General features: G+C 38.9%; 1 protein-coding gene across 2 annotated transcripts in view; it reads left to right on the top strand.

Annotated features, from left to right (window-relative positions):
• Positions 1-16,417, top strand: part of blnk (B cell linker) — a 32,552-nt gene that overhangs the window by 13,729 nt on the left and 2,406 nt on the right. Inside the window, exons 1-21 of one of the 2 annotated variants that reach the window (XM_034121821.1) lie at positions 2,775-2,987; positions 3,488-3,553; positions 4,069-4,115; positions 8,991-9,028; positions 9,462-9,579; positions 9,851-9,954; positions 10,124-10,196; positions 11,165-11,248; positions 11,881-11,906; positions 11,999-12,027; positions 12,151-12,213; positions 12,886-12,913; positions 12,999-13,050; positions 13,764-13,824; positions 13,914-13,941; positions 14,426-14,456; positions 14,584-14,659; positions 15,324-15,352; positions 15,480-15,535; positions 15,746-15,829; positions 15,946-16,101. In XM_034121821.1, coding sequence (XP_033977712.1) covers positions 2,926-2,987; positions 3,488-3,553; positions 4,069-4,115; positions 8,991-9,028; positions 9,462-9,579; positions 9,851-9,954; positions 10,124-10,196; positions 11,165-11,248; positions 11,881-11,906; positions 11,999-12,027; positions 12,151-12,213; positions 12,886-12,913; positions 12,999-13,050; positions 13,764-13,824; positions 13,914-13,941; positions 14,426-14,456; positions 14,584-14,659; positions 15,324-15,352; positions 15,480-15,535; positions 15,746-15,829; positions 15,946-16,101 — 1,311 coding nt within the window. In that variant the 5' untranslated portion in view covers positions 2,775-2,925. Of the gene's footprint in view, positions 1-2,774; positions 2,988-3,487; positions 3,554-4,068; positions 4,116-8,990; positions 9,029-9,461; positions 9,580-9,850; positions 9,955-10,123; positions 10,197-11,164; positions 11,249-11,880; positions 11,907-11,998; positions 12,028-12,150; positions 12,214-12,885; positions 12,914-12,998; positions 13,051-13,763; positions 13,825-13,913; positions 13,942-14,425; positions 14,457-14,583; positions 14,660-15,323; positions 15,353-15,479; positions 15,536-15,745; positions 15,830-15,945; positions 16,102-16,417 lie in introns of those variants that run through there. The other variant, XM_034121812.1, reaches the window with a different exon arrangement.

Consider the following 16,417-nt stretch of genomic DNA (forward strand, 5'->3'; position numbering starts at 1 on the left):
GTGTGTGTGTGTGTGTGTGTGTGTGTGTGTGTGTGTGTGTGTGTGTGTGTGTGTGTGTGTGTGTGTGTGTGTGTGTGTGTGTGTGTGTGTGTGTGTGTGTGTGTGTGTGTGTGTGTGTGTGTGTTGGGTGTGCATGCATACAGTTTGTCTGGACTTGTGTACACACAGCTGGATGTGTGTGTTGTCTGCCTGGCTGCACCTGCACATTTGTCAGTATGTTGTTCCTCTTTATGTATCCCTGTGTGTCTTTGCGTGTCTGTTAATATTAGTGATTAACTGAAATAGGTCAGTAAAACTAAAACTAAAACTTAATATATGTTTTACCAACTTATATCTACTTTTTTAATTTAATATTTAGAATTCTAGAACACATTTATAAAACTATTTAAAAAATGAAATAACTATTTTCTATTTACACTTTGAATGTTAACTTATTCTTGATTTAGCATAGACTTACCAATTAAAAATGAAGATATGTAAGTGAAGTCCATTTCATTATCTTTTTCATTTTATGTGAATTATGTTATTTGGGACACATACATGTATATATTTTTATTTTTTAGCGATAAATAAATACGTTTAATTAATTAACTTTTAGGCCTAACATGGAACAAGCAGGGGAAATGTAATATGATTTATACACTGCACAGGTACGACACATTTTCACTGAATAATGTTTGTCCTAATTTCTCTGTTTCCCTTGTTGAACCAGGAAATAACCAACCAACATGTTAGAGCTAATAAAATACTGAGTTTTCTCTGGTCCTCCCACACAATGTAGAAACATTTATTTTTAATTTGTGAGTCATTGCTTCATATATCAGAGCCTCATAACTTACTCTTAATATTCATCACATACATAGAGTTACTATAACACAACTTTTTTTAATATCTCACAGAGCCAGTAATAAACCAAACTGTTTCCACTTTGTCTTTGACGTAACAAGAATATACAGAGCAGATCTATTTTATGAATAAATAGGAAAACACTTTAGGAATTGAAATGTTTCATAATCATGTGAGTGTCATGGTTTCACATTAATTTCCGGGCCAAATGGTGACTAAAGGCTGTCTAAAGATTATTCTTATGAATCATGAACAGCCGTTTCCTTAATAATCCAAAACTGTAATTCTGTATGCACATTTTTGACCACAAATAGCCTGTGTTTTGTCCTCCTGTGCTGTAGTTGACTGTAATCACAGGAAGAACAGACATGTATTTAGCAAAAACAGCTCCATGGTGACCACCATAGACTGTATGATATGCTGACCACACACACTGTAGTGGAACATTGTGCCAGTCTAACAGGAAAGCCATATACTCATTTTTGCTAAATTGAACTTTCAATGACACCATACTTGAACTTACACTTCACCCCCAACGTGTGTAGCTTAAAATACGGTATGTGTGACAAAGCTGTCAAACAATTTCCTCAGTAATGACTTGTCAGTAGACTTTCAAAACTTGTGAACTGTTCCTTGTAGATGATGAAATGATAGTAAATTAAAACACAGTGAAAAGCTAACGTAATGCTATAAAAAAACTACATCATTGTCATGTCTCAATTAGCCACTTGTTAGCAACTGCCTTTATTAGGAAACAGAAAGCTTAAGAAAATTCACCAGTGGGGTGTGTATTGAAGTATTGTTTAATAAAAAACAATACATGAACATCTCGTAAGCTTGAGTTAACCAGAGACCTGTGGAATCGAACCAAAAACTCTGTCAAATGTAGCTAATTATCAGTGCTCATCTGTGTCTTGAGACTGATGCACAAGTCTCTATAAGAAGCTCACAGCAACAAATGTAACCAAAGAGGAAGTGTTTGCATTGGTATAAACCCAAATGTTATTTTTTACTGAAGACATTATGTCACTGTTTCCTATGACATTACGTCGGTAGCTTAAGTAACATATTTATTTTAAACCATACCATGCTGTTTTCTCTAACCCTAATGAATAAATGTAATCTAACTGGGCAGTTTGGTCAAGTATACCTAACCACGACTGTTTCAAAAAGTTAAGCACGTGTTACAATGACACGTTCCTCTGTTGAGATACTGCAAATACTAGAGCAGCCAAATATGATGAGTAGAGATGAGATCAGGTTGCTCACAGAGACATCCAGGAAGAGACTCAATATGGCCCCCATAAAAACACTAAAAAGGGATGCAAAACTGCTGCAAAGAGAAACATAGAGACTCACAACCACTATTAACAGGAGTAAAGGAACCAGAAAGAGACACCAAGAAACTACAAAGAGGAACAGTGAACTACAAAGAGACACCTAACACCTACAGAGAGACAAAACAATCCAGAACTAAAGAGTTCTGATGAACTAAGTACGATTTCACATAAAAGGGCCAAACAATCACAAACAAAGAAATACTTCAAAAATACTTTTCAAAGAGACACAAAATTAATATAAAGACACAAAAACAGAGAGATACGTAACGACCAGAGTTGGGTGTAACGCGTTAGTAATAATATTACTTTTGTCGGTAACGGAGTAGTGTAACGCGTTACTTTTATAATTTAGTAATCACACTACAGTTACTAACATTGCCCGACACGCGTTACTTCGTAAACTGGAACGCCTTATCCAAGTATAGTAGTTTCATTCGGGTAATGTTTAGATAGTTATAAGCAGCAGGGGAAATGTCAATGTCTATTTTCAGGTGGAATTAAAGAGAGTCTGGGGAGATGTGAAGCAACAAGTGTGTTCAGTGTGTGTGTGTGTGCGTGTGTGTGTGTGTGTGTGTGGGGGGGGGGGGGGGAAAGAGAAGTGATTTTTCCTGCAGAGGCTGTAGAGAGTAACACCCTCCCCTCTATGACAAAGACGTGACTTGTAGCCAACTACTGAGTTCATTTACATTTCTGCGGACAGTCTTGCAGCACACAATGTTTGAGAAGTAGAGGGCCGAAAATGTTAAACATGAATATGGATACGTTAGGTAAACTCGCTGCTCCGGCTACAGCAAAGATTCGGTAAGAGGTTTTATATTATGTTATATGTTGAAGTGGTTGATGACACAAAATCACGTTTTGCTGCTGCTTTATTCTATTGAACTGTGTATATATTTTTGCACTATTGACAAAAAATGTAAAATACTTTTTTGTATGTGTTTGCAGTTTAGTGCCAGAAAAAAAAATATTGTGACATTTGCTAACTTTTTACTGAAAGTAACAAAAACAAACAATCTCAATGTTCAAAGTACTCTTTTTGAATTAAAAAAGGATGCTTTTACCATTACATAAATCCTAAATTATGTATGAAAAGAGATAAAGAGGAGAATTCAAAAGAATTAAAGAAAGAATGATGTGTGACTAATTGACGTGAATACTGCAATCTTCTTCTTAAATACCCTTTAAAGTTGAAAAAATCATTAACAATTCATGTCTATCACTTGTTCGGCTCACAATAACGCAAAACTCATTTCATAAAGATGTGTTTCTGAATAATAAAGCCAAATTATGTATTTTTCCAGGCAGCTTCAGAAGATTGTTCAAGACATCAAGAAAAATGACGGCAGCTTACTGAACAAACTAAGAAGGTGAGTCTCTAAAATCTCTTTTCTTCTTTATTAGTACTGCACATTTCTATAACACTTGGAAAAAACAATCCAAATATATCAGTTTCACTTTACATGAGTCTGGCTGTTGATCTAAAATGTCCCTGTGGTGAATACATGCATTATTAGAGAATGTCAATTCCCCTTTCACAAGCATTGGCATAAGAGAAAAACTAAAAATAACTACAGCAGATGGCTGTTTCAATTTCCTTTCCTGAAATGAGGGACTTTAAGGCACATCAGGAAATAGACATGCATTACAGAAGCCATTCATCCTTATCTTGTCTGGTAAATAACTGTTTTTATGTAAATATAGACATTTCACAGTTTTACAGCACAGGTGGTGAGTGGTATGTATGCAAATGGTATGTCCCATAAAGCAAGATAAAGTATCATTACGCCAACCATTCCACTCTACTCATTTAAATCACAATTCATATTGTGTCAAATCCCTTTTATTTAGCCATTCATTGCCTCAACATCTCTTTGTGTGGCAGATTGAAAAGTAAACCGGTTCCAAAAGTACCTGCGAGGGATTACAGAGGTAAGAACTGAGCCATTCACTTCACATCACTGATGCAACTGGAATATTGAAACATGAGATGGAAAAAACTGTTATTTAAAACTCTTATGACACTAAAAAAGAAACCTTCGTTGGTTCAATATATATACATTTTTACTTAGGGGCCCTACTATCCTCATTTTCAGGTTCATATCAGTATTTAGTGTCTCTCCTGTGACATGTCTCCATGCTTTAATGTTCAAAAAGCTCTTTATTCTTCTCATACTGCCTGTGCTGCAGCACCTCTTTTCACCCTCTGTCTGAAACCAGAGCCCAGTCTGCTCTGATTGGTTAGCTGGCCGACTCTGCTGTGATTGGTCAACCGCTTAGAATTGTCCCACCCCTTAGCCCCATAGTGATGTCACTATGTTAGGGAAGAAAACAAAGCAGTCCAATTGAGGTGTTTCAGGCGGGGGGAGTGTGTGGGAGAGAAACTCCCTCTAGAGTGAACACAGGGATTGGTGCTCGAGTTGACTGCCTGAACTAGCTCACAGGCTTCGCACCATTATTGACTTGATGACAAATTGGTAACTCGTGGTAATTCATCAAGATTGCCAGCTTAGTTCAGCATACCGTCATTTGCTAATTAGCAATTAATGTATATGGTATGTAACATTTCAGCAATAACATTTCTGACAACAACTACACCTTTGTTGAGTTGTGTTATACAATTTTTGTTTTCAACTATATATAAACATTTCAAGTCATTTGGGATTTTAGCCTTTGCAAACCATTTACTTGCACAAAAACCTAAAGAACACACTACAGGAAAGGGAAACCCCCAAAAGCATTATAAGGCCTCTGCAAGTCTTTATGTTGAATAACAATGGTCAAACGCCCGACCGTACACTGAAAGAATCAGACAGAGTAACAGTCTGAAGTACTTTGTGTTAATGTACCACCATTAAAGTTTAGCAAGGACACATTGCAGGAAACGGGAAGAGAACATTCTGTGCCAAAAGGAGTTTAGCTTTGGAAGGCCATTTACCTGCCTTCAGCTGATCCTGGAATTCATTTTAGCATAAAGTGTGGAGTGTTAATTTGGTCTCCTATCTCTCACATTGCAACGGTGTTATTGTAGGGATTATTACAACAATGATCATGTGAGTAGTTTAGAACTTCATAAACCATTCTTTTTTATTATTGCAAATCAGCAATACTAACTACATGTATTAGAGAAGTGTAATAGTTCATTGTAACTAACACCTACAAGATCCGCTTCATCCCACTATTTACCACAAAGATTCAAAGGTTTTATCGTCATGTGCACAATAGATACAGAGTAGTTGTAGTGGAGAGTTACGGTTAAACTCAGTGTTGGCACTAGTTTCGTGTTTATTACTAGGTTCACCCCGGTGTGTCGGCCAGAACACTGGTGGCCAAAGATCCAGAATAGAAGAAATTAGGAGCTGAGATGAGGCTTGACTTCCTTTACTGACTTAGGCAGACATACAGGTTGTGCTGAACGTGTTGGGGGGCATGTCTCTTCTGCCTGGGGCCCCCAGAGTGTCTTGCAGCGCTACTGTGCATACATAAACAAAATATATAATGTCACTAAACCCTATAGAGATAATAATCTAGACACATATAACATGTCTCCCTTCCCCTATAATAGTAAACACATTAACACATAATGTCAAACACTCAGTACAATGGACACACAGAGATCCGAAGTTAAGCTACCGCTAATGCTAACGTTCCACTTCCTGTCCGTGGGTAAAGCGGCAGCCGATGCTCTTATTGTGAAACGCAACATACATGCTACTTCCGGTAGTCAGGTTAGCGGAGCCATAATTGAACAGTAAACACTAAACCAGTGGCGGCTGGTGCATTTTTCTCCAGGGGGGGCTCTACCAAAATGTAAGCAAACTTATACACAAACCCAAAAAATATGTCATATTACAATGCAGGGCTAGCTCAAAGGCAACATCCTTATTATGCTTACAGATCCCTATCCTGTAGCCCTCATTGGACAGCAGTGTTTACTTTCCTAAACACGGCGCATAGCATCATCCATGTGGTCTCTAGTTTGTTCATGCTTTTTCGTTTTTTCTGATATGTGCTTTAAGTCTCTCACATCTGTCTGGATCCATGCTGGGTCTGGTCCAAAGACTGGTCTGATCCTGACGTTTGAAAAGGGAGGCAGGGGAAGCTAAATATAGCACTGGTGTTGGTAGTTAGCCAAGCCTTCTTGCTAAACCAGCTCCTTGAAAAAGAGCACGTATACTGCCTTCCTTTGTCCTTAACTCCTGCCTATGTCAGTCTGATCAGGTCCGAGCTCTTTTACTCTCAGCTTTCCCTTCAGTGTCCTCCTCTAGAAGGGTGTCTCTTTAAGTGATTAAACATCATTTTCCTTCTCCATATTCGCTATCTAGTTTTGTTTACACTCCGTCTCCGTCTAACTCTCTCTCATTCAAACGTCAATCACTCACTCTGGCGCTCCTGCTGCCCCCTAGTGCTGCCCCCTAGTTGTTGGCGGTGTCAACAGCTGCTTTGGGCGCAGTTTGATGGGAATTCCGTCTCTTTTTAGTGAGCCGGATCATTTGACTCGGCTCACCGCTCTTCATTTGACCACTTATACCTTTTGTTTTCATTGCATTTACAGACCCTTGTATCTCTCTGATACCACCCAATGAACAATGTCATCTGTGGAAGCCGTAGTACTGTAAAAAGCACGACCAATCATTTTAGCCGGCCTGGCTAAAATAACTGGATGGCCTACCTGCCTGTCAGCCTTCCATCTCGTGCACACAACCTATATCGTGCCCTCATTGGTCATGTGCGCGTTTGTGTGTGTTGGAGGAGGGGCTCTGTAAGGAAGTGGCAGATTTTTTCCGGTTGTGTATTTTCAAATTCTAACGCACTCGAGCTGGTTTCTCCAAAATTACCTACCCCACCTTTAAGTTGGCGTGACGTTGAAGTCGTGCGACCCTGCTGTACTCGGCTGTAGTTCGTTTATAGCATAACATTAGCATTTTGCTTCTGGCGATTAGATTTATGATTCGAAAATTATAAAAGTAGGGTAGACATGTGGAGATTATCCGGCTGAACAAAACGTGCATTTATCAAACAGGTTCGTTTTCCACAGACCTTATTTCGAGCTATTTTCCAAAATCCTATGGAGAAATCCCATTGCTTTTTTGTCGAGGGAACCCAGGCGCAGCTTACTTACGTCATCCCTGCACCACTCTATGGGCAAAGATTTATGGCCCCAAGCAGAAAACACGTGACTTATCAGTAACTTTAGACATCGTAAAACAATTGTTATCAATATTTTATCATAGATTATACATTTAACTGACACCAACTATATAATATGTACCTTGTTCATTAAAAAAAAAGTTTTAATGACAATCTAGAATGTGGGAAGAGGTGGGGCGGTGCCCCTAGCGCCCCTATGGGCCGGCCGCCACTGTAACATCTCACATTTAACGCCACATAAACGTTTATCCACATAAACTACATCTTAAAACATTAATAATACAGACTGTGCCACTCAACATGGTGTATATAATCCTAAACTTTGAGACGGAGTGCCGACTCACTTAACGAGTGACTTAATGAGCCGCTATAACAAACATGCACGCAGCATGCACAGATCACATGAGCACGGAGACTCTGCATTAAGCCACATCGGCACAGAAGTTATCATAATAATAATAAAGTGACAACAGGCAGTACTGTGGACAAAAACTCACCTTCATTTACGCAGACAATACTGTAGAAACACTTAGGATGACACTGCACAACTGTACAACTTTCCTGCAACTTTACTTCTGACGCACATTACCCTCTGATGTATGACGTCCCCCAAAACACGTGGGTTAGCCCCTCCCCACTATGAAGACATAACTAAACAGGTATCAACTCTATATGATAACTGAATATATATAACAATAACTTATAACTTTGGGGCCTTTTCTATTGTAGTTGTTGGCAATGAAAATCTTAAGTCCCTGGCTACTCCAACAGTGTATCATACATAAAAATAAAAATGCATAAAATATAGTAAAAGTAAAATGCAGGAATATCTCCAGCCTCCAAGCTCTTAAAATGTCAAAATGTACAAAAACATTGCAACTGTGCTTCAGGAGAAAGCACACATGACTGCACCCATTTCCATTTGCCGTTTTGAGAAGCATGCTGTGATCAATTATGTGATGCTTCTGATAAAAATGCATTGTAAAAACAGCAATGAAGTCATTGTGGAGAGATTATACAACTCTAAGTGAGAGGTAAGGAGACAAGCTCCACTGGTTCCTCAACCAAGAGGCCGACTTTCAGAGTATGCTTTCGTTCTAAAATTAGAAAAGGTTCTCTGACACCTGCTCGCATGACTTTATTACTGGAATTTAATATTTTTAGTTGCCTGGGTTTCTTAAAGATTCACAATTAGAATAGTTTCTACAAGCTCATTTCTCCCTCTGTGGTGGGTTGTGACACTTACTAAGATTCTGTACTTTGCAGAGTGTTTCCATAATAGTACTTTATACCTCTACTCCACTGCCTTTAATAGAGAAAAACTTTATTTGATATCTCTAAAGAATAAACAACAGTTTGAGGTGCAAAAGTAAACTATAATATATCAAAAAGTAAGAACAACTCCCTATGGAGGGAACACTGGGATTTTAGCCTTTGCAGACCATTTACATGCACAAAAACCTATAACACACTACAGGTAAGGGGGAAACCCCAAAAAGGAGAATAGGGCTTCGATAAGTGAGTTCTTGAACAATCCTTACTTGTAATGAAGTATTTTGACATTCATGTAGTACTCTTACTGAAGTGAAGAATCACATTACTTATTTGACCACTCGCGCTTTGTAATAAAATCATTTCACATACCTGTGTTTACAGATTTCAGGGAAGATGAAGAACGGTCGGACTCTGATTATGTAAGTTGGGACATACAGTATGTGAGTTATAAATCATTTAAAGCAGGGGTGTCAAACTCAAGGCCCGACGGCCAAATCCGGCCCGCAACCTCATTTTCTGTGGCATGCAAAGAATATAATATACAATACAATTAGTGTAATTTATTCATATTTGCTTTCAATTATTTGCCCTAGACTTCTGCTTTCAGATGTAGTTATTTATAAAGTTATTAACAGAACTGATAATAATCCAATGCAGAGCCAATAATGTAATATAATACATTATTTAATATATATTATATATTTATATATGTATATTTATATAGTCTTAAAGTTACAACCGGCCCTTTGAGTGCAACCATAATGCTGATGTGGCCCACAATGAATTTGAGTTTGACAACCCTGATTTAAAGTGTAATATTTCTATGGAACATAACAAGCAAGTTGTTCACAGGACAATGACATGTATGAGGATCCACATGAGGAGCAGGACGACAACTACGAGCCCCCCCCCAGCCACAAAGCCTTCACCCCTACGCCCTCTGCTTCCTTCCCGAGGGGGGAGTACCTCGGTCAGTCATCTGACAACTCCTTATGTCTGCATTTGTTTCACCCAAAAAAAGATTTTTGTACAAACATCATCAGTTCTCCCAGATTCATTTTCACACGCAGTTTCTATTTCTTCAATATTTTCTCCTTAACAGTGATCACTCTCTTCCTGATAAATTTGCATTAGTCCATTCAGCCCTATCTCACCATTGAGACAAAGCCACAATTCTCACAGGGCTTCACAACGGTGATTCATGCAAATGCTGACGTCCTGTTTCTACTTCTCCTTTCCAGACAACTGCCGGAGCAGACCCGGCCGGCCGCCCAGGAAGCCCCTCCGCCCGGGCAAAGGCTCCAGACAGCTGCCCCCAGAACCCCCCCTTCAAGGGAGCGATGAAGTAACGCAACTTTTTCCACCTAAACATTTATTTAATACTGTACTGCAGGCCTGTCTCGTCCTGGATACTTCAGCATTACTGTGTCATGGAGTATTTCGCCATATCCTGTGTATTGGCAAATGATGAGTGTGGACAGCTGACCCCATTTTCACAATTTGTTGTTCTGCAGGAAGACTACATCAATCCAGACTGCAGTAATGATGATGACAACTACATTGAACCTGCTGAGAATCCCCCTTCCAGTAAGATACAGATCAGAAAGAGAGGAGGCACACTGATTTGAAATCTTTGAAAACTAAAATGTTTTTATGCTTCTGTCTACCAATCAAGTTGGAGTTTTCAACCAGTTCTGTACGACATTTGTAGAATATTGTTATAATTAACGTAGGAATTGTTATATTATAGACAAACATGTGTTTGGTGAGTTCACAGAAACGTTGACCTTTGTCTAATAATTAATCAAATTTCAGAACGTGCATCTCAAATTTTGAAAAATATCTCTCCAAGAGTTTCTAAGATATAGCGTTCATGAGATTGGGATGGACAGATGAACGGACTACAACGCAAAAACAACATGCGTCCGGCCACTACTATAGAATAGTCCTAAAACCCGGGAAAGAACAAGCTTGTTACCACATCCGGTTCCCTCGTCCACATTTCTTTTAACATGTTTGTGGTTCGAAATAAGGTCTGTGGTTAACACAAGCTTACAACAGTAAATACTCCACTTGTCAAATGTTTGCAACTTTGATGTGCCATAAAAATGGTGGTTGCTAACAATCGACTAAATAAAATATTAAACGTCATCACGCTGACACTAGTCTGCCTTTAGCTAAGCAGTGGTGATAAGCAGGCAATCGTGATCTGAGTTAGCTTTGTATTCCTGCCAATCGCATTTACGCTTCAAAAATCAAAAAGTGGTGTCAATATGTGGAGATTATCAGGTTGAACAAAACGTTTAAGTATCATAAACATGTGATTTGCCACAAAGCTTAATTTCAGCTAAATACCAAAATCCAATTGGGAAATCCTATTGCTTTTTGTTCAGGGACTCGTGCGATTTTAACTTCCGGGTTGGCCTACAAAAATAAGTCATCACTGCAACATTCTATTGGCGGTGGAGGCACATAATTACTGTAGCTATATGGAAGATACTGCTGCAAGACTGTCACTATGAAGATGTAATAATGATCTCTCTGCTTCTTCTCAGATCCTATGATGCATTGTGGGAGCAAAGCAGGAAGGGACCGTCCCATGAGGCCTACACCTTTAACAGAGCGCTCACCCAGTCCTGGTAGGTACATCAATAACCATGCTGCTGTACCCCAACGCTAATTCACGAGGGGCTATCAAAATTACAGATTACTGGTCTTTATAACCTGTACTCATAACAACTCGTTATTGTTATTTCTATGGCCTTGGAAAGTTCAATAGATGACCTACTATCTCTCAACGGTTAAATATTTGACTTCAAACAACACATTCCAACCTCATGGTCCTAGAGGAAAAGTCACTGATGCATTGTAGAGGAAGAGTGAATGGAGATCTAGAGGTCTAGATCTAGAGATTTTTCACCGGATTAGTGAACATTTTTTGGACTCATCCTCAGTCTAGGGACTATGAATGACTGTACAAAAAGTACTGGCCATCTGATAATAAGACATTTCAAACCTAAAAAAGCCATGTTGCTATTGCTCTTTGGAAGAAAAAAAGGCCTATGTTATGTCTACAATGTTGAATAAACAGATAATAGGCCTACATGATTGAATAGTCTTTGTAAACACGCAGCAATCAGAGACAGGCAAGAGCAGTCAGTCCAAACACACAAAAAACACCCAAGGGCGAATATGTTGCAATGCAATCCTCCTACTAAACAAGTGGTTTGGTTCTACACTGTGTCTAATTTCGGCTCTGGTTGTTTTTCAGACTTTTATGAAGTTCCTGACAAAGAGGTAAGCTTTTATGTAAGAGCATTTCCAAGTATTCTTTAAAGGACATTTACATGTGGAATTCATTGTGGTTCCATTTTATGGTGTCTTCACAGGGGAACTCATTATCTCTTCCAGCAAACAGGTCAGTGGGAGACTTTCTTCATGGAGGCTCATTCATGTAATTGTACAGACATGCAAAACACAATGATAGTATTTAGACTGCAGTCTCTAAGACTCTGAGACTATAATCTTTTTAATTTTTCAGACTTTGTCCAATCCCCGCCACACAGTCTCCTTCTACACCACCCAAGCCCAGCCCCAGCCCCAGGTAGGATTACTCAGGGAAAATGCACTATGTACACCAAAAGGGCTTTTGCCACTGACAAGCCCAGATTGTTATATAAATGTCTGACAAAACTATGGATAGGACCCTGTGGATATATAAAACTTTGTTCCACTTTCCGCTGTTTGATCTGATGAGTCTCTGAGATTTCGTTCTGAAATCTCATGTCCCGTCCATATTGTCGTAATCGGCTACCATATTCAGTCATTACCTTGGAAACTATTTAGATTACATTAGGATACACTTTCTCTACTCCAACATAACAAACACTGGCACTACTCTCACCCACGATTAGACTGTTTTCTTTGGGTAAGAGGTCACATGACACAAAAGTAACAGTCCGTGAAAGGATGATAAACATTTAAATGTACTCTTTAGGGTCCATTCTGTAAAGTTCCACAACACTGAGCTGGTCAGAAGCCAAAACCAGACGGTAACAGTGCAGAATTACATTGCAGCATGTTTAGCCGCTGCTCAATACTGGGCCGATATCTGACTGTCGTCCCCTTTAGTCTCTTAGACGTAATAACTTGGGATGCATAGGGTCCTGGTTGAAGAATAGTGGAGTTACCCTTTAAGTGCAACTCTTTCTCTGTCTGTGATGAAGTTAGCACATTTCTTTCCTAATACTCCAATAATGAGTTGTGTTTTTTTCAGAGCGAACCCGAGGAGATCTCCTACTCCTGTGAGTGATGACAAATGATCATGTGAAAGTGGTTTTCCAGAGATTTACGGAATGTTCCACAGTTAATAATATTGGGATTTTCCAGGTCCAGAAGTCCTCAGGCGACGATGAATATGAAGTTTGTGATCCAGAAGATAGTAAGTATTAATCCAATATAGGTGAACTATTGCCCTCTTCATTCTTTTTAAAGACAGACTGCTGTCATGTTGTGACATCTAGAGGATGACCAGTGGAAGAGAAACATTTATTTCCTTACGTGTATAATGTAAGACAACAGAACAATGTGACCTTAGTAAAGAAGAAACCAAGATATTAAGGATAAAAAATGATTTAATTGATAGTAAAAGCTGCCTTTCATGAAGCATATTCAGGCAGTAGTCTATAAACACTGAAACACATGAGCACATACTACAGTTTAAAAAAACAGAAATTAAATCTGAGCTGAGAGAAAATGCTCCGTTTTAGTTTGATATACACAGTTAAGCTCACACACACTATGTTATGAACATTTAGGATCACCTGCTGAATTAAAAACAGAACAAATGAAGCAAAGAAAGTGAAAACCATAAAGCAGATTCAGGCAGTAGGCGTATAGAATCACTCTTAAAGGATTATCCAGAACAGTACAGATCTGATCCTTTAAATTTAAAACAAACAAGTTATCTTTTTAGGTTTTTAGTAACGTTGAAATCCTGCTAGTAATCCGAACAGAAACGAACAGTAATCTGATTCCGTTTATTTTTTATGTAACTTTTTTTTGTATCCTGATTATGTAATCCCCTTACCCCCCAAGCCTGAAAGTAGTTACTTGATGGTAGATCTCTTGTCATTGCATTGTCTGCTCTTTCAGGTTCCACTAATAAACGTGCCGAGGGTCCTCCTCGACCCCGACCAAAACCTTTGCCAAGAGAGTAAGCATGACTTACGATTCCATATCATGTTTAAGCTTAAAAAGGGAATTACTAGTTGTCTGAAATCATTGTCTCTCTTTCTCTCTCAGGAGGTCCCCAATACCACCTGGCAAGCCGGTAGGAATATCAGACAAGTTCTACTACGATTTGTATCATATATACATAGATATATGGCTACAATTTATGAGTATCATAATAATCAATTAATCTGCAGATTGTTTATAGATTCATCGATTTTGGTCTACAAAATGTCAGTCAATAGTTTATCCCAGTTTCACAAAGTAAAGGTTAATGTCTTTGAATTTTAAATTGTGTTGTCAGTCCAAAATCCAAATATATCCACTATGAGACATATACATATAGTACAGAAAAAAAGCAGGAAATCTCCAATAAACCTGTTTCTGATTCTGATATTTGAGCGGTTGAAAACAGCATTTTCTGTGTGAAGAAATACTTTAGCGTTTAATCGGATAGTGAAATAGTTAGCAATTAATTTTCTATTTAGTTGACTAATCAATTATGCGATTCATCGTTGATGTTGGAATCAGATATCATCAATATTGTCATGGCTTTAATGTGGGACACTGTTTTATTTTTACAGAAGCCAAAATTCAAACCTAGGGAATTTGAAAGTAAGTGTTTAAGGAAATACAGTATTCCTCGAAACCTATGTACATATTTTATTTGTGGAACGTATCTTTCACTTTCCACTCATTACTAAACAGCCAACCTAATTACCATACGTCTGGTTTCCTACAGGCCGAACGCTGCCTGTGATGCAGAAGGATCTGAAGCCTCAGAGAACAGCTTTCACACTGGACCCACAACGACCAAAGTAACACATGCAGCCAACTGGTTTACACAATGCGTTTTATTTCAATGGAGCAGTCCCAATATGTATTGCTTCTGAACTGAGGGAAGTTGCCTTTAATGACAACTCTATACTGTGTTGTCGTGGGGTGGGGGTAAGGAAGGCAGAATCCAAATCGAGTACAAAAAAGGGGACCCAGGTATAAAAGAACAAAAAGCCAGCTTTTAAAAAGTTGCTATGAAAAAACACGAAACTAATATAGCAGGTTAAGGTAGTTAAAAGGAAAAGTAGACACAAAATGAAAGACGTTCCAGGATGACACGAGCAGCACAAACACAGGGCGGAAACAGGGACTGGGAATATGGACGGAAACCTTAATAACCGGGACCACACATGGTGGGGGGGGCATTGGCAGGAACGTTGACATGGAACTAACAGAGAATACTGGGAGAGACAGGCATATGTTCACAAACAGAATAACTAGATTGTCCAAGCACAACTGGAGAGGGCATCAAAAACACTCTGACAGCAGGGTGATGGCACAGGGCGGGTCAGACAATCACAAAGATAGGAAGTAACCAGACAAGACACAAGGAGAGAATACTTTTTAAAATAAAATAGGAAGCACAAAAATCAAGATCATGACGTGTCTTAAATGTGGTTTGCTCTGTTTCTTTCTTTCTTGCAGAATTCCTTTTCCACAGATGACCTTCCAAAGTAAGTATGGTCTGCTCCGGATTTTTTTACAGTTGCTCCATTTTAAAATAAAAAATAAACAGCATTTTACTTTTCTACATTATCAAACATTACACTATTAATATCATGTTTGTGTTTTTTGTCCCAGAGCCAACTGACAGAGGAAGTGTCATTGCTGAGAATGGGACAACAGACCAAGATAAGGTTTGCCCTTTCAACATGATACTGAAAAGCTGATTTAATATTCATTATCCCCTGCAGTCAATGTGTTGAAGTGTCCCTTGGCAAGAAACCCCAAATTGCTCCTGTTAGCTCATCTTCGGAATTAAAGTATATGTAAGTAGCTTGGATAAAAAGGTTAGCCAAATAACATGTAATAACACCAAATTATGTCCTCCATTTACTTCATTTCAGGACGCAGGCGTCCATAAGAAATCCTGGTATGCCTCGGCATGTGACCGCAAGACTGCTGACGATGCGTTGTGTCGCTCGGGCAAAGTAAGAATCTTCTTCTTTTTTTTTGGAGAGCACAGTCAACAAAATGAATAGCATGTGTGGGTTGTATCCCACAATGACCGCCTGCTGGGTGTGACTGTGAGAGCTTTGTGTTTCAGGACGGGGCGTTCATGGTGAGGAGGAGCTCCGGTCAGGACGCACAGCAGCCATACACACTAGTGGTGTTTTATAAGGGCAGAGTGTACAACATCCCCATCCGCTTCATAGCCGGCACTCAGCAGTACGCTCTGGGAAGAGAGAAGAAAGGGGAGGAGGTAGAGTGGAGGGCTTTTAATCTTGTGGGGTTAAACCAGGTTTGACTGATGATGTCATTTTGTTGGCCGACCCTTGAGTTTGCATTGCAAGGGTTCCCTTAACTAAAGGCAAAGGGATTTTTACAAAGGGCTTTTGGAATATTGTAGAAAATAGGATCTATGGCAAACAGTCATTTATGAAAGCAAAAATACACATTTTGTTCAGCAGAATAATCTCTGCAAATCTAATCATAATCCCTCTTCATTATAGTTGAAGCATAAATGCGATTGCCAGAAGTAAACAGCTATGGTTAGGCTATAAACATGCTACACCTCT

Source organism: Trematomus bernacchii, unplaced genomic scaffold (genome assembly GCF_902827165.1).
Source record: "Trematomus bernacchii unplaced genomic scaffold, fTreBer1.1, whole genome shotgun sequence".
Taxonomy (NCBI): Eukaryota; Metazoa; Chordata; class Actinopteri; order Perciformes; family Nototheniidae; genus Trematomus; species Trematomus bernacchii.